This window comes from Macrotis lagotis, chromosome 5, assembly GCF_037893015.1.
Source record: "Macrotis lagotis isolate mMagLag1 chromosome 5, bilby.v1.9.chrom.fasta, whole genome shotgun sequence".
Lineage (NCBI taxonomy): Eukaryota > Metazoa > Chordata > Mammalia > Peramelemorphia > Peramelidae > Macrotis > Macrotis lagotis.
This window is the reverse complement of record NC_133662.1, coordinates 60,503,475-60,530,792: the sequence shown is the minus strand read 5'-3', so window position 1 is coordinate 60,530,792 and position 27,318 is coordinate 60,503,475. Positions and strand designations below refer to the sequence as shown.

At 36.1% G+C, this 27,318-nt stretch overlaps 1 protein-coding gene across 1 annotated transcript in view; it reads right to left on the bottom strand.

The window, feature by feature from the left end:
* Window positions 1–3,754: 3,754 nt before the first annotated feature.
* Window positions 3,755–27,318, bottom strand: part of MTO1 (mitochondrial tRNA translation optimization 1) — a 44,702-nt gene continuing 21,138 nt past the window's right edge. Inside the window, exons 10-12 of the mRNA XM_074237326.1 lie at window positions 16,830–16,948; window positions 15,141–15,301; window positions 3,755–13,188 (exon numbers count right to left, since the gene is read on the bottom strand). Coding sequence (XP_074093427.1) covers window positions 13,027–13,188; window positions 15,141–15,301; window positions 16,830–16,948 — 442 coding nt within the window. The 3' untranslated portion in view covers window positions 3,755–13,026. The remainder of the gene's footprint in view (window positions 13,189–15,140; window positions 15,302–16,829; window positions 16,949–27,318) is intronic.

Genomic DNA, 27,318 nt, shown 5'->3' with positions numbered 1-27,318 from the left:
CTAAGTGTTTGCTTACCTGAACTTTTTGTATTAAAAAATAAAACAATTCTTTGTTAGGAAAAACTTGTTTATAAAATTCTGCTACTGGCACTTAAGTTTTATGTCTATAAAGAAATAATTAGCCTTTGAGTCTCATTTTCCTTTACAAGAATGATAGAGTACTTTTTTTAGTTCATGTGAAATAGGTAAAAACCCACTTTGCAAATGGTAGTAGTATATAAATGACAATTTGATCTTTTTTTTCTCTAAATTTCAGTATGAAGGAAAAATGATTCAGGGAGATTGAGCCAAATAGTTGTTTCCAAGAAAAAGGCCCTAGATTTGCTTTTCTCAGTAGCATCCCTTATATACAACTATTTCAAATTTCCCCATGTGTGCATATACTATATAACAGCTACCCTATATAATGACAGTAAATGGAGAAAACATTAACTTTATACACAAAAACATTTTAGTAGAATTCAGGAAATGAATAGTGGGACATGGTCAATATTTTCCACTAGAAGTAAAATTTGGAAAAGTTTTACAGTATTTTTTTGATGTAGCATGGATGGTCTTTGGGTAAGAGAACTTGGTTCTTTTTAGGCATATATACAACAGAGAAATTTAGAGGACAGATCGTTTAGTCCTAATGCTAAATACAATGCTCCATTGCATTTAGTTCATATTTTCTAATCTGAAATTAAGAGGTTGAATCAGATAATCACTCCTTAAATTTTAAAGTATTTGATTCTAAGTCTATTTCATATTCTAATTTGATAGTAATCAAATTTTTACACTAAGAAAGGAACTAGTTTCATGGCCTTGCCAGAGTCTCTTAAAATTTCTATCACAATTAGTGCCTATTCACTTAAACCTATATTATACACATTTCTAGTAAACTTCCAGTTGATTGTTTTTCTAAATATGATTGCTGCTATTTAGTTTTTAAAATGCTGGTAGCTTGGGGACAGCTAGGTGGTGAAGTGGATAAAGTACCAGCCCTGGAGTCCTCAGGAGTACCTGAGTTTGAATCCGGTCTCAAACATTTGATAATTACCTAGCTGTGTGGCCTTGGGCAAACCACTTAACCCCATTGCCTTGCAAAAGACCTAAAAAAAAAATACTGGTAGTTTATTGGGAATAGGGAGGAGGAGCATACTAGGAGAAAAGCATTTCTTGTTTTCAGATTCTCTGATTTTTAGCACCATCTAGTGGAAATTTTATACAGCTAGATTGCAAGGAGGCCATCATTGATATGCACCCAGCCTGCTGTGTGGGGAAAGAAAAGGACTTACCCTTCAGTCTAATTAAGATGAATTAACAAGTGAATTTCTCAAAATATGTGTACACTTTCAAAAGCAAACTTGGTATTTTTAGACGTCAAACAACTGAAAAGGTCTAAGACCTCTGCTTAATTGTTGACCAAAAAAGAAATGCGTACCAATTGGACACTGAGATCTAACTCGGTTCTTGAAGGCATTCCAAAGAAGTTGAATGTAATATGAATAAAATTAAATAAAATTATGAGTCAATTCAGATAAATTGAGTTTTATTTTCACTAAGTCACTTGGAAAACAACAGCAAAGAATAGGGACAGTATAGTCTTCAAACCATAAAGACTTAAAATAGAATCAATTTATAGACTAAAAATTTCCAAGGATATAAATAAGGTAACATTTTAGAATTATGTTTGATGAAAGTAACCATTAGAACGAAGTACAGGAACTTGGATTTAGAGCTGGAAGGGATCCTAGATTGAACACTTAATTACGATGGTATAATTTCATCTACCTTTTTAAAGACGTGATAGAGTACAGAGTATATAGAGGGTATAGAATAAGGGGATACATTTTCAGATATGGCTAATGTATTGATTTGCTTAACCATATTAACTAAAAGGGAAGAGTCAAAAATTTATATTCAGTTCTCTTTGCATATTGGAGCGTTTGTTGATAATTGATAAGTAGAAATTTAAAAAGTTATGTAAGAATTTTGTTCAAACCTCATTTTGCAGATGAAGAATCTGAAGTCCTTGGGGTTAAGTGAATTGCTCACCCAGGCAATAAGTGGCAAATTTGGAATTCAAACCTAAGTTCTTTTAATGCCAAATCCAGCATTTTTCCTCAGCTGCTACCCCACCAAATGCTATCAAAACCCATTCCTCAATTTGAAAGATATAACAATTCTCAAATGGAAAAAAGGCAAGCTATTATCAACTATATGAAGAAATGCTCCAAGTCAATAATAATGAGAGAAATTTAAACTAAAACAACTTCAAGGTAGGTTGTTGTTTTTACCTCATACCTCAGATAATCAAGAGTTGTGAAAAAATTTTTGGAGGGATTATGGGAGAACAGACATACTATCGGTGCAACTGTGGAGCTTCATTGGGTATACTATTGCTTTTGGGTATATTACATTGAGATCAAGGACAAGGAGAAGTGCAACCATATATATATATAAAATACTTAAAACAGCAGCTTCTTGCTATCCTTTTGGGTAAATCCAGTTAGGTGAATTTAGAACTGCTTGACTCAAAGACTGATGATTAATAGGTCATTGTCAACTAGGAATAAATTCAACCAATTATAAGTCCCTATAATTGTACATTACTGAACTTTATGACTGGTCCTGTGATTTGTGATTAATGAGTCTAGGGCAGTGATGTCAAACTCAAATGGAAACTAATCTCTGGAAGCATATTGACTTAGAAAACCACAAATTAACATGCTAAATTGTATCTTTATTTTGTTAAATATTTCCCAGATACATTTTTTTTTTTGCAAGGCATTTGGGGTTAAGCGGCTTGGCCCAAGGCCCACACAGCTAGGTAATTATTAAATGTCTGAGATCAGATTTGAACTCAGGTACTCCTGACTCCAAGGCCGGTGCTCTATCCACTGCACCACCTAGCTGCCCCCCCCAAATACATTTTTAATCCTGTTTGGGCAGCATTCAGGAACATTGTGGGTAGAATGCAGCCCTGGGGTGTATTTTGATTTCTCTGCACTATCTCATGCTACCTTCCACATTGTTAAAATTAGAACATGGTAACAAAAAAAAAATTACAAGGTTCAGCTAGGTGGTGCAGTAGAATAGAGCATCAGCCCTGGAGTCAGGAGGACCTGATTTGAAATTTGATCTCAGATAGTTAATACAGTCTTAGCTGTGTGACCTTGGGCAAGTCACTTAACTCCATTGCATTGCAATAAACAGACAAAAAAAAATTACAATACAGTTTTAGATTTCTTCCCAGGCTGTTCAGAAAGAGCAAGCACTATGCTTTGTCATATAGATAATAATAATTTATATATTGATTATATATATATTTGTCAGATATCTTTGGCAGAATAATGTATGATCTCTGTGGATCCCCTTTTTAAATGCATAAAATTAAATACATAGGAATTATATTGAAATACAGATTAAAATATTTTAGAAAACAAATTCACAAATTCCAGATTAAGCACCATTGGCTCAACCAACCCCTCTTCTTAGCTTACTTATTTCTCTGGAGGCTACCATCATTCTTTCATTCCTCTTCAACATCTACTCCTCAACTTTTTCTCACTCCAGTTGCCAATCAATTGGTAATTCTACTTCCACAACATCTCTTGCATCTGTTCCCTTCTGTTCATTCATATGGCTATCGTCCTTCTACAGGGCTTCATTTCTCACATGGGCTATTGCAGTAACTCTTTAATTGGGTCTCCCTTTTGCTAGCCTGCAGTCCTCCAGTCCATCCTCCAGTCAATTGTCAAGGTAATATTCCTTTATTTTTTATTTTTTTAGGTTTTTTGCAAGGCAAATGGGGTTAAGTGGCTTGCCCAAGGCCACACAGCTAGGTAATTATTAAGTATCTGAGACCGGATTTGAACCCAGGTACTCCTGACTCCAGGGATGGTGCTTTATATCCACTGCGCCACCTAGCCGCCCCCAAGGTGATATTCCTAAAAAATTCAGCCTGATGATGTCACTTTCATACTTAAGAAGTTTTAGTGGTTCCCAGTTGCCTCTGCAATTAAATAGATCTATATACCATTTAAAGTCCTTCACAATATGACTCTGACTTACCTTTCTGATCATACATTCATATCCTTCACACATTCTAAAATTCTTTCTGTTTTCATAACATAGCATCTCCCATCTCCATACTTGGAGAGCTTTCTTTCCACACCTGTTTCTTGGGACCCCAGCTTCCTTCAAATTTCCTTCAAATGTCTCTTCCTACAAGTAGCCTTTCTTTTGTTTTTTTAGTTTTTTTTCCCTTTTGCAAGGCAATGGGGTTAAGTGGCTTGCCCAAGGCCACACAACTAGGTAATTATTAAGTGTCTGAGGCCGGATTTGAACCCAGGTACTCCTGACTCCAGGGCCAGTGCTCTGTCTACTGAGCCACCTAGCCACCCCAGTTTTCTTTATTATAGAAAGGTTATATGTAGATAGAGGAGTTTGGTGTCAGTCTTAAATATAGGGCTTCCAGGAGGCAGAAATAAAAAGGAAGTTCATCCTAGGTATGAAAGACTCAAGATGGAGTATCATATATGGAGAACAAGGTGGTATGGCTACCCTTAAGAGTATATAAGAATGAATACGATAAACCTGGAAGATTTGCCAATTTGAGAATGTAAAGAGACTAGAAGGTGGTTCAGTGCAGAGCTTTAGAGAGTGACATGGATAGTCCAATAAAGGAGACTGAGGGTCTCCTTTGAGAAAGGTAGGAAAAATCCAGCGAGGAGAAAGTATCCAGGAAGAATTGGCAGTCAACGACATCAAGGACCAAAGAGAGGACAAGTTGACTAGGGACTGAAAAAAGACTAGGTTTGACAAGCAAGAGATCCTTGGTAACTTGGGAGAAAACAGTTTTAGTTGAATGATGAGATCAGAAGTCAATATTACAAAGGGTTGAGAAGAGGAAAGCAAGGCAATGAATGAATGACAGTAAATAGCTTTTTTCTAAGAGGAGTTTGGCTGAAAATGGGAGAAAAAGCACAAGATGATATCTAGAGGAATAATAAAGTGAAGGGTTTTTTTTAAGAGTCTTGGGTATCATCCTCTGCCTTGGGACTTAGTTTCAAATTGATGTCAACCAAGGTGGGTACTAATATTCTGAAAGAAAATGGCAGCCAGTTTTCCTTAACAATAATAGTTTCAGTATCCTCTGGTGGTGTAATTGATGAGCTTATTTTGGGGAAGTTGTCAAGATGTTATTTAAGGAGGCAACCCATAACACTATTGGAAAAAAAAAGAACTAAGTAGGTTAAATAAAAAAAGTTTCAGTAATGCTAAGAGGAAATGGCAGAAGGAGCTAGCTGACAAATAATGTGGTGTGAACCTTGAATTGTGAATTTTCATAGGTGGGTAGAAGGGTAGAGCTCAAATTACTGAGCATTCTCTCTGTGTTACTTTCTCTTTCTGGGTTTGATCTTGTTCCTCTTGCCTTAAGTACTTACTGCACAATCAAGTCCATTTTGTTAAACTTTCAGTTTGGGGGCAGCTAGGTGGCACAGTGGATAGAGCACCGGCTCTGGAGTCAGGAGTACCTGAGTTCAAATCCTGCCTCAGACAATTAATAATTACCTAGCTGTGTGGCCCTGGGCAAGCCACTTAACCCCATTTGCCTTGCAAAAAAAAAAAAAAAATTTTTTTCAGTGTGAATATACCTTAGAATTTGGACAAATTCTATAAATCAGGGTTTGATTTATTGCTTATTGATTGACTTTTTTTTCTTGATAATAGGGTTAAATGACTTGCCCAGGATCGTGAAGCTAGTATTAAGTTTGCACTCTGGTCCTTCTGGCTTCAGGGCCAGTGCTCTATCCAGCTTGCCACCTAGCTGCCCTGATAAAACATTAGGCAGATTAAATTTAAAATTGTTGTGCATGCATTTTTTTTTCTCAGGAGACCTGTTAAATATTTACCATCATACCCCAGGGAACATACCAAAGAGACAGAAAAGGGAGAATGTGTAGAGAAGAGGAAGTAGGCTAGGCATGGCCTGGAAAGGACTTTCTGGATGCTCCTTGGTTGGGAAACACATACTGCCCCTAACAGGTAAAGCTGATCAGCTTTGATGTGCAAATTTAGAAACCCAAATGATGGTCATATAGACTGTCCCCAATCTGTTGCAATTCATATAACTAGCCAACAGTTGGATACACTATACATTGACCCTACATCATGATGTCCTTTTGGTCCTCTTCTAGTATGAAGGACAACAACCGGGGCACAACAGAATGGGACAGATACTCTGCAGAAATGAGTATCTGCTCCATAATCCTTCAGCACTCAGTTCAAATTTCAGGCCTGCCATTTACTACCTTATATATCCTTGGACAAGATAGTTTACCATCTTATAGAGAAGGAAATTGAGACTCAGAGGATTTAGACTAGGGACTCTAGTCTCTCTTCTATTTCTAAATGTAATGATCTTTCCAGTTCCTACCATTCCTATTATTTCCTGCAACTCCTAATCCAGTCCATATCCATAGTGGGAAGAAGCCCTCTGAGTATTTTTTTTTTTTGCAAGGCAGTGGGGTTAAATGACTTGCCCAAGGTCACACAGACAATTATTAAGTGTCTGAGGTCGAATTTGAACTCAGGTACTCCTGACTTCAGGGCCAGTGCTCTATCTACTGTACCACCTAGCTGTATCACCTGAGTAATCTTAACTCTCAAGACTGTTAATGTAAAGTTCAGATAGAAAAAAGAGGAACCCATTAGATTGGGAGTTCCTTTAAGGGCAAATACCATGCTTTTGATTTTCTTTGTTGACTGACTGGCCACTTCCACCTAGTTGCTATTTCACTGTAATCATCGAAGTAAAATAATGGCTCCTTAATACCTGATAACAGAATATCAAGCTGATAGGACCAATCAATAGATAGCGGGCAGTGAATAGTGCACTCAGTCTTTGCTGCATTTCCTGAGATTTGATTGTCATATGATCATAGATAATAGAACTGAAAGGACCCTTAGAAGTCATTTAGTTCAACCCTACCTTTTTTTTTGTTTTTTCGTTTTTTGAAAGGCAGTGGTGTTAATGACTTGCCCAACATCACACACAGCTAGGCAATTATTAAGTGTCTGATTCTGGATTTGAACTCAGGTCCTCCTGACTCCAGGGCTGGTGCTCTATCCACAACACCACCTAGCTACCCCTCAACCCTTCATTTTTAAATGACAAAACTGAACCACAGAAAAGTTAAGAGACTTTCTCAAGGAATAAATGGTAGGAATGGTAAAGAGGCCTAAAAATAATGATAATGACTTGTTTTTATAATGTATTTCTATTATAAGCATTTTTTTATATTACCATGGACACACTCTGCAACCTATGTCCATTTTTTATTGATCTGTCCATCTGAAAAACTGTCTTTAGAACAGTAGCTTCTCTGTGCTTGGCCCTGGTGCTTCTTCAGGCAGTGTTGTTCAGTTGTTTCAGTCATATCTGACTCTTGGTGACCCCTTTGGTGTTTTCTTGGCACAGATACTGGATTGGTTTGCTATTTCATCCTCTGGGATAAATACTTATCCAGGGTAACACAACTAATGTTTGAGACTAGATTTAAACTCAGAAAGATGAATCTTTCTGACTCCAGACTTGGCCCTCTAATCTGCTGTGCCACCTAGATGCCTCCTATCAACAGGGATGGAGGCGTGTAAGGTCTATTTGGACTTGGCAACTTGGAAATGTTTCAAGGGACTGGTGATAGACTAGGTTTGCCATTCATTCTAAGATTTGTCTAAGATTCTAAGATCCATGTGCAAAGAGGCTAATGACTAGGTTGCATGCAGGGTAATGGATTCTCTTGGCTATAGGTACTTAAATTTTTTCTTTATATCTTTTGTTTTTAATATCACCTTTATTTTGAGCTATATCTCTTTTTTCCTTTCCTAATTGGAGAGCTATCCATTGAAACAAAAAAGGAAAAAAGAGGAAAGGTAGTGGGGAGGTGAGGGTGGGGGAGAAAGCAGCTTAGCAAAACCAACAAATCTGGCAGGTCTGTTGCAACATCCAGTTTCCCTCCTGTGCAAAGAAGAGAGGGAGATGCATGTTCTTATCTCTTGGGTCAAGCCTAGTATTATTAATTAGATGGCATACTTTCCTCTCACCCCAACCATTTCTGTTTTTTACAATTTTATGTGTTTTTCCTGATTCTGATTACTTTATTCTGCTTCAGCTCATCAATCTTCTTATGCTCAGAATTCTTGTTAATTTCTTAAGGAATATTACTTTCATTATATACACATACCACCATACTTTGTTTCCAGTATCTTGTCATCACAAAAAAGTACTATTTGAAGATTTTGTTGTTTATAGGATCTTTTCTATCTTTGATACTTTTGTATTACATGTCAAAAGATTTTAGCATAATTCAAATTGCTTTCCAGAATGGACAATTAATAGCTCTACCAGCATTATATTATTTTGATCATAGGAACTACTGAAAATCTATTAAGTTGTTGAGAAGTTCCCTGTCAAAATGAAAGCTGAGTTTTCAAATGAGAATATCATTAGCAATTATTTATTAATTTTATATATATGTAAATTTATTAATAAATTATTGATATTTACCTAACTATTAAGGGTCTTGTTTACAGCAACATTAGCAATTGCTAATAAGCATTTTTTATATTACCATTATCTTGGAACCATTATATTACCAATTACCTTATAGATTAAATCTATCCTGATTCCTGTTTTCCTCCTTTGGTATGTCTGGTTTGAAGTTTTCATTTTTTATTAGCAACTCTACCTTGGGGATAGCCAAAGAGGGCAAAAAAATAAAATGGAAAATTCAAATCTTGCTTTCCATTTTTATAGATTAGTAGGGCTGACAATTTCAGAATAGTAAGAAACAGACTGACAAGGTTTGAGGATTGCTATGAATTTGAATCATTTCTACTACCTTTTAACAAATTTCTGTGAGTATTTAGGAATTGATTGTGAAGTATTTATGGAGCTCAAAACAAGGAAACTAGTTTTATTTTAGTTTCTTTCACCCATTCTTATTTCTCTATCAGTCAAATATGGTTAATGATAATAAACAAGCCCTTATTAAGCACCTATCAGGCCAGGTACTTTCCCCACTATTTTAAAAGGTTATTCTAAGAATTAAGGAATATTTGAATTGGATTGTTGCCTTCAAGACATATCCCCATACAATTTCTGCTGTCATCCAAATTGCCACATTTCTTTTCCTCATTCTTTCATTGCTTCATAGAAAAAAGTGAATTTTCTCTTTCCTGTGTTTTTTGCCTATGAACCACCTTGTGTTTGCTCATTTACTACAGTCTAGGGACCCCACTGGAAAATACAGGTAGGCTAAATGGTAGAAACTGATTGAGAAGGAATCTCAACTCTCAGGATAGATGAAAGTATGGTAGAAAGTAATACTTAGAGCCAGGAAATGGAAGATAGGGTTGGAAGCAAAAGAGGCCTCTATAAAAACTTGTTTTTGTGTAGTGGGATAACCATTGTAGCTTTATTTCAGGATGTACTCTTAGATTCTGAGTCCAATCTATCCCATGTTCATAAGATCATAGCTTTAGAGGTGGGACTTTAGATATCAGAAACTTAGGAGAAAATTGAGGCCTAGAGGCTACACATGTAAATCAATGAAGTAGGATTTACGCTCATGTCTTGACTCCATGTCCAGCTACCTGTCTCAATAGTGCCCTGTTAAGTCTTTTTTTTTTTTTGGATTTTTGCAAGGCATTGGGATTAAGTGACTTGCCCAAGGTCACACAGTTATTAAGTGTCTAAGGTTGGGGCAGCTAGGTGGCGTAGTGGATAAAGCACCGGTCCTGGAGTCAGGAGTACCTGGGTTCAAATCCGGTCTCAGACACTTAATAATTACCTAGCTGTGTGGCCTTGGGCAAGCCACTTACCCATTTGCCTTGCAAAAAAAACCCCCTAAAAGTCTAAGGTTGGATTTGAACTCAGGTCCTCCTGACTGTAGGGCTGCTGCTCTTTCCACTGTGCCGCCTTCCTTCTAACTTTTAAGGTTTTGTACAGTTATCTCTAAAAATGGCTCTAACCAAGGATACTGACCATTCTAATTGAAGACAAGGGCATATCCTAGAGAGGACAAGGTTTGACACTCACTATTCATGGAGTCCTAAGTTGCATAACTTTGGTAGAAGTATAAAGTTTTAGCTACTTATTTTGGCTCTTCCTGAGACCTGGATCATTAACTAGAATGGTTGAAAGGTCTGCTAATCCTTACTAACCAGGCTATCGCTTTAGCTTAAAATTCTAATTTAAAATATAGCTTCCTTGTGGCTAGGTGGCATAGTGGAAAGAGCACCGGCCCCAGAGTCAGGAGTACCCGAATACAAATCTGACCTCAGACACTTAATAATTACCTAGCTGTGTGGCCTTGGGCAAGCCACCTAACCCCATTGCCTTGCAAAAACTAAATATATAAAATCTTCCTCTTCATAAATATATTTTATGTGTTAAGTAAATAAGTGACAAAATATTTTTCAGTTGTTTCTGTTCTTTATATTTTTTTAAGTTAACTTTTATGCCTGATAAATTTCCATCCTCTTTGTGCCATATGGTATATGGAGGAAATCACAAGTGCAGCAAACTTCTGCTATAATCTAATCATTGTTGCAAAAAGGGTATAGGGAATTTCTACAGAATGGTTGGTGTTGAGTCCATAGGGATTTTTGTGGATTTTCGTAAAACAGTTGTGGTCTAGGAACCTAAATATAGCAACATACAATGTCTTATACTAGCAGCACCAGGAAGATAAAGGTAGCTTTTGTTGTTTTTGGAAATTTTACACAAATGATATCTAACATTAAGTACTTTAAGATATTTTAAGTCACATGTTAAAAAGCAATTGAGTGCCTCCTTAGAGTCAGGGGCATAGAAGTATAATGCTGTGAGTCAAAGGGAAATAAAAAGTTGAAACTGGGGGTAAATTAATGGTTCTAGAGATTGCCAAAAAAAGGCAATTTTCAAGCATTGTATCCTTTTATTTTAATCTTAAAAGAAAGGAACTGAGTTAAAGAATTGAGAATTATGTTTCTTCTGTGATAATACAGAGATCTGGATTACTATCCTTCAGACAAAGGAGTAAATTACACCATAACAAGCTCCATTCTCTACCTGCCAAGTTAGTGACCGAGGTAGCTGAGCATCCCAGATTCAGGTTTGGAAAGCTTGATGCCCAAATTATCTTGACCTTCTGTGGCAAAGACATCTTCCATTAGGCCCTGGTGTGCTGTGTCATTTCCTTTTCCAGTTCATTTTACAGAGGGAGCTAAGACAAACAGGTTAAGTCATTTCCCCAGGGTCACACAGCCAGTAAGTGAGGGCAGAACTGGAACTCAGAAGATGAATCTCCTAAAGTCCAGGCCTGGCACTCTAGTCTTGGCGCCATCTAGCTGCTCAATGAAAAAAGTATATGTGGCCTTTTTGCCAAATATGATTAGAAAAGAAACTTGTTGGCAGCTTTGCAACAATTCGTCATGTTAAGAAATGATGGCACTGGCATTTCCTTGGGAAAATCTATTACAAAAGAGCAAGTGGCTACATGCTTGTTCCTTCCCTCTTTTAAGACTGCCTGAGAAATCAATAATCATCAAGGGGATTTCTGATCTCCCTAATCTAAAAGCAAAAGTAAATGCTCAGCAGTAGCTAGTATGTGCTATACACAAAACAGGAATAAAGTGAATACTGGATAAGGAATCCATTTAGAAATAGTTACTTTATTTTTGGGGGTTTTTTTTTTGGTTTTTTTTTTTTTGTTTTTGCAAGGCAAATGGGGTTAAGTGGCTTGCCCAGGGCCACATAGCTAGGTCATTATTAAGTGTCTTAAGGTCAGATTTGAACTCAGGTACTCCTGACTCCAGGGCCAGTACTCTATCCACTACGCCACCTAGCCGCCCCCTGAAATAGTTATTTTAAGGAGCAATTTTTCTTAGTAGTGGGTGCCAGAATCTTAAGTAGAGAGGCCTAGGATTTTAAGTTGTTCTCTTCCTGCTAATGATGTGGAAATTTGTGTCAGGATACATCCTTATGTGGATTGGGGGAAAGTGAAGAGAAAGGAGATTTTCCCTGTTATCTTGCTATGCTGTTTAGTCATTTCTTTTTCCTTTGGGAGAAAAAAAAAGATCAACTTGTCTCTGTCTCATTATATCACTTGAATCCCGCCCAATACTTTCTCTTAGTAAAGATTAAAATCCTAAGTTTTCTGGTGATTCTGAAACTGCCTTTTTGTATAACTTGAAAAACCAAAGTATGCTATACTTCATAAAATTCTGAAAGATTCAGACTTATTTTAATTTTCTCAGTTGAAATTTACCTAGCGAGTACAACTTATATTTTTTCTCAAGTTCAATTTTATGGTGAGCTTAAGGTTTGTCATTTTGTTATACTAAATTGGGCGTAAAACTTAAGAGATTATGTAAGTTCATCTAATTTGATATTTTGAAATCAATTCTATATATAAACAGTTCCTTTTATTTTTAACCCTTTATTAATTCGAGCACTGATTCTCTCTCCCTTTCATTTAAAGCTTCTCTTCTGTTGAACAAACAAAAATGAAGAAAAATACAATAGTTGAGAAGTAAGTTTTTTAGGGACCAATGTTTAAAAATACATGACTCATTAGGCATTGTCAATCCATCATCATTCTATTAAGAAGTGTATATGCTTATTTTCAGTTCTCTGGAACAATGGTTTGTCATTTCTTTGATCAGCTAGTCTTTTAAAATTGTTTTTCTGTAAAATGTTGACATTGTATAAACTATTCTCTTCATTTCTTGATGCATTGATTCATGTATGTATGCCCAATTTTCTTGAACAGTTTCTTAACTATTTCTTGAAAAACCATAATTCAATAGTTACTTGAATGAATACTTTTTGGTTATCTTGAAATTAATGATTATCCCATAATCTAATAAAATATATGAATATATATATAATATATATTACACTTTGACAGCTGTCAGATGTTATTAGTTTATATATAATCCTTTAAGAAATTGGTTCAGCAGTCCTTTCAAAAGTCTTCTATAAATAAAATGCTACAAGTCTATCCTCTGAAGACTGTCTGTATCACTTATATATTGATCACTTAGAGAGAGTTTATCTGCAGATCCTTCTTTTTGCTTAGTAGTCTTTACAAATCTCAGAAGATTAACAATGGCAGCAGGTGTCATCCCAGGTATTCGACTAGCAGCTCCAATCTAAGAAATGAAAATAGTAAATAAACATAACTGCTTTAATGTTTGTAAAGTACTTATTAGGATTGAGAATAATAATCATTATTAATTATTGTCTTGTTTGATCTTCACAACAATCTTCAATTTATATCTGAGGAAACTTTGTTTAAGACTTGTCTAGGTTCACAAATCTAAGAAATAGAAGGGGTTGGATTTGAACACTCCAGGTCTAAGACTCTATACCTTACAGTGTTAACCCTAATTCTATTGTGAAAAGAGGGACTACCAGCTAAAGTGTACACTTCTCCAACCATGTACAATTAATTGCTTAGAGGTAGTTATAGCAAACACTAACAATGCAGCAGTGAAAAACTTTAAGATGATCAACAATAATACCAAATACTTGTAAAATTAACTACAAAAAATTTAAATAGGTATGATTCCATCTTACAGAAAAAGAAATGACTGCATGAAAAGGTCTGAGCTAGGATTAGACATTGATTTCTTCATGTGATATGAAAGCTAGGAAGTGAAAATGGTTTAAGAGGCTCTAGTGTCCTCCATTTTATTTTGTTTAGCCTTATTAATATCCTTTATACTATTTGAAGGAAGATGCTAGTCCAACAATTTAGTCAAATAGGTTAAAAACATTAGGTCTGCAGAAAATTCATCAGTTCAAATCTAGAACATTGGCAGTACTTACATTTATCAAAATTTATCTCCTTCTAGCATACCTCATATCCCAATTCATATTTCCTTTTTTCAGTAAGTTAAGGAAAAAAGTTTGCCTGTGGTAAATATTCTCTAGAGCAGCTGACTGGAACAGGGCTCCAAAACCACCTACAATATTCCTGTGTTCCTCAATATGATTAAAATCTAACTGGGAAATATTTAACAACATTAAAAAAAATAAAACTTGGACAATATTAGGTTTTCTAAGTTTTTCCTATTTGAATTTGACATTATTGCTCTAGATTTTTCTTCCCAGGAAAATCTAACCAAAAGTTAATGGAAAGGCTAGGGGTTTATTATATAATTCCTGATTTCAGTGACTGGCAGCTGGAAGTGAGGGAGAAGATGGGAGGACAGAACTGTGATTTCACTGTTACAGGGAGCTTCTGGGTAGAAAATTCCAGTAAGCTAAAGCAGGTTAGCATTTAGTTTGAAACTTTATGGAATTGCCTGGGGGTACCTGAAAATGAAGTAATTTGCCTAGAGTCACAAAATCCACATATTTGGCAAATAGGACTTAAAATCTATTATCCAAGTCTTCTTGACGTTGAGGCTTTATTATCTTCTACTCCATGCTGCCTTCATCTGAAATTACTAATCAGTAATAATTATCAAGAATAATTCCATACCTTTCATAATCCTCCTCCCAGATATTTCCATACATATTTAAGTTCAAAGAAATTAAGCTGAAGTTTAAATCTCTTATTTTATAAATGAGGAAAATGAAGTCCAAAAAGAATGGAAGTAACTTGCTGAAGGTTATATAAAGGGTTAAAAGTCAGATCCTAAACCAAAAGCTATTCTTCCCACTACCCCTTCTCATCAGATTTCTTTTAGGCCCTGAATACAAATTATTCTTTCTTTTTTTTTTTTTGGTAAGGCAATAGGGTTAAGTGGCTTGCCCAAGGCCACACAGCTAGGTAATTATTAAATGTCTGAGGCCAGATTTGAACTCAGGTCCTCCTGACTCCAGGGCTGCCACTCCACTGCACCACCCCCCAAATTATTCTTTAAAGAAGGCATATGACACTGTTCTACTTAATAAAAAAAAAAATCATACTTAAGCCATAATTCTTAACTCAGAAGTTATTTTTTCAAGTCCCTGCCATACAAAGATAAAGGAACTCGACAGAAACTTGAAGTCAGAATTTTGAATGGGATAGAGTTCAAGACATCTTGACACTCATGATTAAATTAAAGCTGTTTGCTCATTATTTGTCACAGTCCTCTCATGGGTTACTTACTGTTTCTGGGCGACTGGAATGTAGCTTCTCTCGAACTTCTTGGGATAAGGAAATATCTCTGATAGTCAAATAATCCAGATCTTTTGGAAGCTGAAGGGCTTCATCTCGTTGAACTTCCTCAATTTCTTGTTGCTGAAGAAGCAGACTTAATTCATAAGTGGCTGTTTAAGAAGAAAGTAGGAATGTTAAGTTACATTATGTACAGATATTATAGGTATTCTGACTGTCATCCTCATTTAAGAAGAAAATTGGAATCAAAACTAAAATTAAAGATTTCTGAAAAACAGATTTTATTCTAAATGCAAAGACTTGTTAGTATAATCAGTCTCTTGATATATATATGTGCATATATATATATATATATATTCCAGAACCTTCAGTTTAACTATGAATCAATGTTTTTACAATAATGATACACACACACACACACACACCCACACACACACACAGTCTAAAATGAATTTTTTGGTGAACCTGGCCATCTCCAATAAAGTTTTTCTGAAGTTATTGCTAAAGGTACAATTCACCAATTATTTTAATAATTAAATTAATAGCTAAAATACATACATTCTTTTTTTTTTCTTTTAGGTTTTTGCAAGGCAAACAGGGTTTTGCCCAAGGCCACACAGCTAGGTAATTATTAAGCGTCTGAGACCAGATTTGAACCCTGGTACTCCTGACTCCAGGGCCGGTGCTTTATCCACTACGCCACCTAGCCACCCAATACATACATTCTTGAAGCTACCAACCAATTAATCAATACATACCAGAAACTGCTAAGTGCTAGACATATCTGGAACGTCTTGGAAAACGAAAAAGTGAAATAAAAGGACCTTTTGCTTAATCCAAAGACAACAAGGGAAGGCGCTGGTAATTAGATTTTGGTCTTCGAAATTCAATATTAGAGTGGGAAAAGACATTCTTATCTGGAAACATCTAGTGGTGGCATATATAGACTGGTTTTCTTCTGAAGTTTGGGAATAAGTACAATTACCACTCTAGAAACAAAGTTTAGAAATTATACTCTTTCCTCTTAGAAGTATAAATCTGGAAAACCTATGAAGTCACAATTTATTGGCAAATCTCTTAAACAAGGAAGAAAAATCATCTCCAAAAAAACTAGTGCTCTTGATATCATAATCAAGATAAAAACTTGGATGCTATCTATCATCACCAAACTGACTAGAAAGGTAAAAATTTTGAGAGGAAGAAAAAAAGAAAAAGTGAGCTATTTTTTTAAGGTCCTCAAAATTTTTGACCAGTGAATATCAATGGCAAGGCTGCTGGATAGGATCTAACAACTGAGTAAATTTTAACTTGGTTATGTTATATTAAATTGGGTCACATTAAATAAAAACTAGTGAATCACAAAACCTTAAAAGGTTTTGTGACTGGAAGCTGCCTTCAGTCAATAGGTCTTTATTAAATATCTATTGCCTGGGGCGGCTAGGTGGCATTGGATAGGGCCCTGGAGTCAGGAGTACCTGGGTTCAAATCTGACCTCAGACACTTAATAATTATCTAGCTGTGTGGCCTTGGGCAAGCCACTTTAATCCCATTTGCCTTGCAAAAACCTAAAAAAAAAAAAATCTATTGCCAGGCCCTGTGAGATGTGCCTGGGGAAGCTAAGGGAAAGTGAAATCAGTCTCTGGGCTCCAGAAGCCTGGGGAAATGATATGCATACTTTACCTTCTATTTTCAGTCTATTCATTAGTTCCGGACATTCAGCAAACTTTTTCAAAGATTCTGGAAAAACCTTTGCTAACATCGCCATGTTGACTTCTTCATACTTCAAAATGTCCAGAGCGCTACAAATACCGAAAGGTTTACTTAACAAGGGAATCACAAATCACATGAAGCAGATAATCAGTAACAAATTACCTCTATGGAAAGAATTATATTAAAAAATGATATCAAAAATTTTTTATGAGACATTTTTCTGGAACTCTGTTAAATTTTAGAAAAATTCCACCCAGAAGTCATATGCAACAAAAAAAAATGTAACTGGAGGAACTAAAGTCCATCTTTGAAAGTAACTAGATAGAATGAAAGCAGAAAGGTTCCTCTTTCATTAGAAAAGGAAACAAAAGAGCTGTTTTAAAAATTAAATATAAAAGTAGTTATTGCATGCTGAGATTCTTTGCCTATGTCTAGTCTTCAATCCATTCCCTTCATCTCTGGAGTACCTTTCTATGATTGCTATAACTCTTTTCCACTCCCAATTAATATTCCCTCCATCTTGTGGGTGGGAAATGAAACAAAACACACACAAAAAAATAGTACAACATGGAAAATATATTTATACCTAAATTTGTTATTAACTGGATAGTCACATTAGGATGAAAATTCTGTACAGAAATAAAGCTATGGCTTATTTAATTATATTTTAAAAATTCAATAAAGTATTTACTAAAGCACCTACTCTGGGCTAGATGTAAATAAATTGCAGATCTGGAGGTAGGGAATAGACCTATGATTTCACTGATACAGGGAACTCTTATCTACCAAGGCCTAGTCAACTACTCTGAAATAAAGTTACAGGGAGCTGTCCAAAGAATGAAGAGGCCAGACAACTTGCCCAGGATTACATTGCCTCTCTCCATGATGCCATGCTGCCTCTTAGGATATATACAAAATAAGTATGCTGAATTTGGAGGGAGTTGACTAACAAATGGGGGAAAACAGGGGAAGACACTAGAGCTAGCCTAAAGAGTGTCAGGGATTATTTACCATTTTACAAGAAATTATGAATATGATGACAATAGAATGCATAAATGGATGTAAGGTGAAATAAGTAGAGCCAGAGTACTATACAATGATTACAAATGATACAAATGAATGCTATAAAATTCTAAAAAGCAAGCTTGAACTCAAAATCAGATATAAGAGAACATCTTCCCTTTGCTTCTTTGCAGGTCGGGGAGGGAATCTCATGAGTGTGAAATATTTCATATAATAGCAGAACTTTTGGTGATGTATTCAGTTTTTTCTTAATAAATTCTTTGTTATAAGAGACAGCTCTCTGGAAAGGGGAAAGATACAGGAGAAAGCTTGTATGGCTAAAAATAAAAGCTATCAATACAAATATTTTATTTTAGGTTTTTTTTTTTTGCAAGGCAAATGGGGTTAAGTGGCTTGCCCAAGGCCACACAGCTAGGCAATTATTAAGTGTCTGAGACCGGATTTGAACCCAGGTACTACTGACTCCAAGGCCGGTGCTTTATCCACTATGCCACCTAGCTGCCCCACAAATCTATTTTAAAATAAAAGGAGGTAATGAATGAGATCATTCCAGGCACTTCTTTTGATTATCCTGAAAAGATCAGTGATAGTAAAATTGTGAAGGGCTTTAAAAAATATGTTATATTTTTATCTTAAAGGCAAAGGGGGCCCAGTAAAGCTTCTGAGTAGGTCTAAGACACCATCGGGGGCAGCAAGGTGTCATGGTGGATAAAATGAAGGGCCTGGAATTAGGAAGACTATTTGCCTCAATTTCCTCATCTGTAAAGAAAAAAAGAGAAGAACATGGCTATTCCAGTATTTCTGCCAAGAGCCTCAAATGGGGTCACAAAGAGTCAGATACAACTGAAATCACAAAACACAACATAAAACTATTAGTCCTGCACTTGAGGATATCGATTTGACAGCTATGTGGAGAGGGGAGGATGGGACTGGATACAGAAAGAGTGAGCAAGAGGTGATGAAGACCTGGATGCCACACAGTATTGGCTATGTAGGTGGAAATTAGTATTAGTACTGTGATCAACAAATTTAATAAACATCAAGCATCTAAAGCATGATGTACAATTCATTTAACTGTTGATGTTGAAAATACTTCAGTCCCTGCTCTCAAGTAGTTTACATTGTACCAGGAAGATATAATTTGTAATAAGAGGAATTTAATGTAAGGTAATCTGAGAAGAGAGCACTAATAAGTAGGAAGTCTCAGAAAAGACAACTCACAGAGGTTAACTGCTAGGTTTTTTTTTTTGGCTCATACCATCAACTTCAAGCAAAACCTCTTATCTCTCTTCTTTGAAAACATTTATTTTTCCAACTATATGCAATGGTAGTTTTCAACAAACCAGTTGCTGTTAATCTTAAACTAGGGACTCCAAGGTATGAGAATGCTTGTGAAGAGGTACCAGGGGCATTCAATGGAATTCCAAGTACAGAAAAACAGCAAGTAGACTAATTTGGCAGGATGTTGAGTGTCACTGTGTAGCTGCCTCTAAGAAAGAACAATTTTGAATGACTCAGGAACTTTGATCAGTGCAGTAACTAACCATGTCTCCATAAGACCCCTGATGAAAGCATATTATTCACCCCTTGACACGGAGGTGAATAAAGCAAGGTAACGAGACATATTTTTGGATTTGGTCTGTGTGGATTCATTGATTATGCTTATTTGTTACAAGAGTTTTTTGTTCCCCCTTTCTCTCTTAGCTAATTTAGGAGGGGAAATGGAGAAGGGATTAGATTATTTTTAAAATTTTTTATTAAAGATTTTATTTTGAGTTTTACAGTTTCTCCCCTAATCTTACTTCCCTCCTCCCATTCCCCACAGAAGGCAATTTGTCAGCATTTACATTGTTTCCATGTTGTACATTGATCCAAATTGAGTGTGATGAGAGAAATCATAGATTAAATATTTTAAAAAGGGCCACTGAAGCATTTGTCTTTTGGAACTGCTTTTTTTTAAGAGTATTTTTCAAAATAAAAAGAAACTAAAAAATCTCAAAACACAGCAAAAAGATAATTTTTTTTTTTAAAGAAAAGTGTGCAAAGCCAAATTGCAATTTTATCTGCTAGGATGAGGAATTTGCATCTTACTTTAGATCTATCAGGATAATAGGGGATTTTTTTCATAGGAGAGTGACATGGTCAATATAAAGATTTAGGGCCCATTAATTTGGCACCTGTGTAGATAATAGATTTGAGACAGACTAGAAATAGAGAGATCAATTCAGTCCTAGTAAGAGGTGATAAAAGACTTGAATTAAGGTGGCAACCATCTAAGTGAACAGAGGGGGATATGGGAAAGATGTTGGAAAGATAATGACAAGTCACTTGGACATGGGGTGATGAAGGTATCAAAAGATTTAAGGGTGACTGCAAGATTGCAAATCTGGGTGTGCTGGAACCTTCTAAAGAAGTAAGTACAGAGAAGAGGAACTCATTTGAGTTCAACTTTGGATTTATTGAACTTGAAATTATTGAGATAATCAGAAGGAACAACAATCACAATAATGATAATAATAGCAGCAGCTAGCATTCATACATGTAGCATTTTAAGGTTTATAAAGCATTTTACAAATTTTTTTTATTTGACATTTACAATTGAGAGGTAAGTGCTGTTATTACCTCTATTTTCCAGATGAGGAAACTGATGCAGAGAAATAATGCCTGAAGCTGATTTGAAATCAGATCTTCCTGAATTCAGGTTCAGTGCTCTATTTACTAAGTCATCTAGCTGCCTTTTGTGCAAAATGAGAGAGCAGCCGAAGGCCAACTATGTCATCATAGAATACTAATTATCTAAAAGTCCTGCAGGGGAAATGATAAATATTGGTCCTTTTAGAATTACTTAACTTTTTTTTCCCTTTCTAATGTCAAATCATCCAATGAAATCTAAGATTTTAAGTCAGATTTAGAAAAATACAGTGGTCTATGATTTGGTTATAAAGAATTTTTCGTTAAAGAGGAAATCAAGGGAAAACTTATTGTTAACATACTGGATTTAAAAAAAAATGCTAATGTAATCTTAGGCCATATTAATTGAAGCAGAAAGAACATTTCAAAGGATGAAACTACAAATACTGTGTCAAGAGAGAGGGGAAACCAAGATGGTGAGGATTTAAAAGGTACATGGGAAACACTAAAAGAATTGGGGATATTTCTATTTCCATATTCATAACTTCAAGAGTCCCTGCCTGGAGAATAAAAGACTTAATGAAGATCTTCAAATACTTTAAAGGATTGCCAGGTAGAAGATAGATTTGACATATTCTATTAGATGACTCCAGAGGGCAGATCTAGGATCAATGGGTGATGATAAATAAGAAATCCAAAAATGATATGGACTTTGTAAAGGAGGTTGAAATTTCTTTTTTCTTTTCATTTTTAAAATTTATTTACACATTACTAAAATAGTCTTGTTAGAGTGAATATAATCTTCCCCCCCCCCACAAAAATAAAAAACCTCATGAGAAATAAAGTGAAAGGAAGAGAAAGAAATGTGCTTCATTTTGTGTTCTAATACCCTCAGCTGTCTCTGGGGTGGATCGCATTCTTTTTCTTTTCTTTTTCTTTTTAGGTTTTTGCAAGGCAATGGAGTTAAGTGGCTTGCCCAAGGCCACACAGCTAGGTAATTAAGTGTCTGAGGCCGGATTTGAACTCAGATACTCCTGACTCCAGGGCCGGTGCTCTATCCACTGCACCACCTAGCAGCCCCATGGATCGCATTCTTTAGCATAAGTCCATCAGAGAAGTTACTTCTATATTTTTACAGTTGCTGTTGCTGCATGTAATTCCCTCCATCCATTTTCCCCCACTACCAGTTATTATATTTTTTCTCACCTTTCACTCTGTCCCCTCTTCAAAAGTGTGCTGTAGGACAGCTGAGTGGCACAATGGACAGAGGACTGGCCCTGGGGCCAAGAGGCCCCAAGCCTACATCCCACCCCAGAGACCCAGCAACTATCCAGCCCCTTGGTCCTAGACAGGTCACCCAAGCCCAGCACCTTGCATAAAGTAAAAAAGAACATGTGTTATATCTGATTATCCTCTCCCATGATCTACCCTCTCCTCTATCTCCTATACCCCCCTTCCCCCATCCCCTTTTTCCCCATCCCCTTTCCTCCTCTTCTATATTTCTGTACCCTATTAAGTACATTTTTTATATATATATATATATATATATATATATATGTATGTATGTATGTATATATATTTTTTCCTTTCTGAGCCATTTCCGACAAGAATAAAGATTTCCTCAATCCCCCTCACCTTACCCCCTTCCATACCATTGCAAAAGCTATTTCTTGACTCTTACATGAAATATCTTAGTGTATTCTATCTCCCCTTTACTTTCTCCCACTACATTTCCTTTTCACTCATTAACTCCATTTTAAAAATATACCTTCAAATTAGACTCTCCTGGGTCTCAACTGCAAAAGCTCCATCTAACTGCTCTAATAAACGAGAAGGTTCATGAGTATTGTCAGTATCATAAATACACACAGTTCATCATCTTTAAGTCCCTCATTTTTTATTTTAAGAATTTTGCAAGGCAAATGGGGTTAAGTGGCTTGCCCAAGGCCACACAGCTAGGTAATTAAGTGTCTGAGGCCGGATTTGAACTCAGATACTCCTGACTCCAGGGCCGGTGCTCTATCCACTGTGCCGCCTAGCTGCCCCCTCATATTTTTTTTTCTTAAAAAGATTTTACTTAATGAGTTTTACAATTTTTCCCCTAATCTCACTTCCCTACCCCCCCACTCCCAAAAGAAGGCAATTTGTCATTCTTTACATTGTTTCCATGGTATATATTGATCCAAATGGAGTGTGATGAGAGAGGAATCAAATTCTAAAGGAAGAAACAGTGTAAGAGATAGCAAGATCAGACAATAAGATATCAGGTTTTTTTTTTTTTCTAAATTTAAGGCAATAGTCCTTGGTTTTTGTTCAAACTCCACAGTTTTCTCTGGATGCAGATGGTATTCTCCATTGCAGAGAGCCCCAAATTGCTCCCGATTGTTGCAAGGATGGAATAAGCGTGTCCTTCAAGGTTGAGCATCACTCCCATGTTGCTGTTAGGGTGGGGTGTGCAATGTTTTTCTGGTTCTGCTCATCTCAGTATCAGTTCATGCAGATCCCTCCAGGCTTCCCTGAATTCCATCCCTCCTGGTTTCTAATAGAACAATAGTGTTCCATGACATACATATACCACAGTTTGCTAAGCCATTCCCCAACTGAAGGACATTTACTCAATTTACAATTCTTTGCCACCACAAACAAGGTTGCTATGAATATTTTTATACAAATGATGTTTTTACCCTTTTTCATCATCTGTTCAGGGTATAGACCCAGTAGTGGTATTGCTGGATCAAAGGGTATGCTCATTTTTGTTGCCCTTTGGGTGCAGTTCCAAATTTCTCTCCAGAAAGGTTGTTTGAGTTCATAGCCTCACCAACAATGTAATAGTGTCCCAAATTTCCCACAACCCTTCCAACAATGATCATTATTCTTTCTGGTCATATTGGCCAGTCTGAGAGGGGTGAGGTGGTACCTCAGAGAAGCTTTAATTTGAATTTCTCTAATAATTAATGATTTAGAGCAATTTTTTATATGGCTATGGATTGCTTCGATCTCATCCATAAATTGCCTTTGTATATCCTTTGACCATTTGTCAATTGGGGAATGGCTTTTTTTAAAAAATATGACTCAGTTCTCTGTATATTTTAGAAATAAGTCCTTTGTCAGAAACATTAGTTGTAAAGCTTGTTTCCAGTTTACTACATTTCTTTTGATCTTGGTTACAGTGGTTTTGTCTGCGCAAAAGCTTTTTAATTTAATGTAATCGAAATAATCTAGTTTGTTTTTCGTGATGTTCTCCATCTCTTCCTTAGTCATAAACGACTTCCCTTTCCATAGATCTAACAGGTAAACTAGTCCCTGATCTTCTAAAACTGGCTTATAGTATTGTTTTTTTATGTCTAAATCCTGTATCCATTTGGATCTTATCTTGGTAAAGGGTATGAGGTGTTGATCTGATCTAAGATCTTCCATACTAACTTCCAATTTTCCCAGCACTTTTTTATCAAAGAGAGAGTTTTTATCCCAATAGCTGGACTCTTTGGGGTTTATCAAACAGCAGATTACTATAATTGTTTCTTGCTGTTGCACCTAGTCTATTCCACTGGTACACCACTCTTTTTCTTAGCTAATACCAGACAGTTTTTATCTAAGTTCCTCATATTTTACCCTTCTCATCTATTCTGTCTACGCTTCACCTGAGTGAAGGTCAAACTTTCTGTTCAGCTCTGGTCATTTCAACATAAACTTTTGAAATTCCCGTTACATTGAAAGTCCATCTTTTCCCCAGGAAGAGGACTTCAGTTTTGCTGGGTAGTAGATTCTTGGGTGTGTTGCAAGCTCTTTTGCCATCTGGAATATCATATGCCAAGCCCTACGACCCCTTAATGTGGATGCTGCCAAGTCCTGTGTGATCCTGAATGTAGTTCCACAATATCTGAATTGTTTTCTTCTGGCTGCTTGTAGTATTTTCTCTTTGACTTCAGAGTTCTGGAGTTTGGCTATAATATTCCTGTTTGTTTGATCTCTTTCATCAGGAGGAGATCAATGGGTTCTCTCAATTTCTATTTTGTCCTCTAATTTTAGGATATCAGGATAATATTCCTGTAGAAGTTCTTTTAAAAATGAGGTCAAGGCCCTTTTCTTGATCATGACTTTCAGCTAGCCCAATAATTTTTAAATTATCTTTACTGGATCTGTTTTCCAGATCCATTGTTTTTTTCAATATTTCATGTTTTCTTCTAGTTTTTCAATCTTTTGATATCGTTTTATTGTCTTGATTTCTTGCAAAGTCATCAGCTTCCTTTAGTTCTATTGTACATTTGAAGGATTTGTTTTCTTCAGAGAGCTTTCTTATCTCCTTTTCCATTTGGCCAACTCTGCTTTTTAAGGTATTTTTCTCCTCATTAACTTTTTTGAACTCTTTTTTTCCATTTGACCTAAACTAGTTTTTAGTATGTTATTTTCTTCAGCATCTTTTTGGATCTCCTTGACTAAGCTTTTGACTTGATTTTCATGTTTTTCCTGCATCTCCCTCATTTCTCTTCCCAATTTCTCTTCTACCTCCCTTACCTGATTTTCAAAATCTTTTTGGAGCTCTGAAATAGCCTAAGACCAACTTCTATATTTTTTGGAGGATTTAGATACAGAAGCTGGAAGTTTCTCATCTTCTGATTGTGTTTTGGTCCTCCATGGGACCAAAGTAATTGTCTATGGTCAGGTTCCTTTTTTTTTCTATTTATTCATTTCCCCAGTCTGTGCCTGGTTTGGGGTGCTTCCTGAGCTTTTGAGTATTATTGGTATACTCCACAAGGACCTCAGTTCCACTTCCTTCAAGGTCTTAGCAGAGGCTGATGGCTCTCCTACCTGTGCTCTGGTCTATGGATGACCACAGGCCTTCCCCTTTGCCCCAGGGTTGTGAGGAAGGTCTTGGCTCTATGGCAATGGGGGGGGAGGGGTCCCCAGACTGAGACCAGGGTCTGAGTATGGAAAAAGCACAAGAGTCCTGTCCCAGGACCAGAGGAGAGACCTCTTACCTTCGGCTGAGCACTCTGGAAGCAGCTGCTGGGCAGCTCACTGCCAGGCGACTTTATAGGCCTACTTCCATTTCCTGGGATCTGGGCTGCACTCAGGGCCACGCAGGCTCCCACTCATTTTGGCAGATGATTCCCCACTGATCTTACAAGTTGTGCTTGGTGTTTCCTGGGTTGGCAGGTCAGGAGACTGCTTCTGCTGGGAACTGGCACTCCATTGGACCCAGGCATCTAGAAGTCCAGTGGGTTGTTCCTGAAGATTGGAGCACCTTTGCTCTGGCACGAAATTTCTGGCTGTCCTGCCACCCCCTCCACCCCCATGGAACAAATTGCCTCACTGGATCTTTCTTTGGGTTCTGTCTCTCGTTATTGGAATATTTTTGAGAGAGCTTATAGGAAATGCTATTCTCATACAACCATTTTGAGGTTGAAATTTCAATTTCTTATCAGCCATCTGGAAATACAAAGTGTTCTTTCATAATATTCAAGAAAAGGCACTATGGGGGGCAGCTAGGTGGCACAGTGGATAGAGCACCAGCCCTGGAGTCAGGAGTACCTGAGTTCAAATCCGGCCTCAGCACACCTAGCTATGTGGCCTTGGGCAAGCCACTTAACCCCATTACCTTGCAAAAACTTAAAAAAAAAGAAAGAAAAAAAAAAAAGGCACTATGATTTGTTAGTTACATTGTTATAGAAGGGATACGTTATACAGAAACTCTATGCTAGCAATTCATTCTCTCTTATGTACTTTCCTTCACATTTTGAAGAAGATTTCACGGACTAACATTCATGGACTAACTTACTTGTGCCATCCTTAGCTAGACTCGTTTTTAGAAAGTAATCTATCACCAGGCCCATTTTTGAAGGCAATTATCAAAAATAATAAACCTATGCAAGAAGAAAAAAAAATTATCCCTTTTTCCAGATGTTATAAGAACAAAGAGAAGCGTAGAATCATTTAAAAACTGATTAAATAATTTAAAACCAGCAAAATTAAAGATATAAGATAAATTCCACACAAGTTATCAGTATTTCTATGTAATAACAAAAACATAGTTAAGAGCTAGAAAGAGAAATTCCATTCAAAATAACTACAGATGCTTTAGAATATTTGAGAAGGTATCTAACAAGATTCATCCAGGGACTATATTAATCTGCTTGAAAAACCATTTTTTGCAGAAATAAAACAAATTTAAATAACTAGAGAAACAGGACTTGCTCATGGCTAGGCTGTCAATATAATCATGCTACTATAACTGTGATGAAATACTATTGTGCTATAAGAAATGATGAGCTCAAGAGATCTTAGAAAAACATGGATAGATTTGCATGAAATAATGAAAAACAAAATGAGCAGAACCATGAGAATACTGTATGCAGTAATAGCAACTAAATCATTTTGATTATAAATACCCAAATTAACCACAATTAGCACCTATGAAAGAATATATTGTCTGATAAATAGAAATATGTATTAAAATGATTTTATATATCTTATCTATCTACATATATATGCATATATATGTATATACATATACACACACACAAACACACACACACACATCTATACCTACATACGTACACATCTATGCCTAATGGTAGTTGGGGTAGGGAAAGGAAATAAAATTATGTAACTTTATTATCTATTTAAAAGGAAAAGCAAGTTGTACATAATAAATTTACAGTTTCACGTGCAACTATATTTTTCTATTGTACCATGTTATGGAAAAACTTGTTTTATTCTATGAAATTTTATTCCATGAAATAAAAAATAAATTTTAAAAGATTACATAATAATAATATTATAAAGAAAAATAACTTTGAAATCA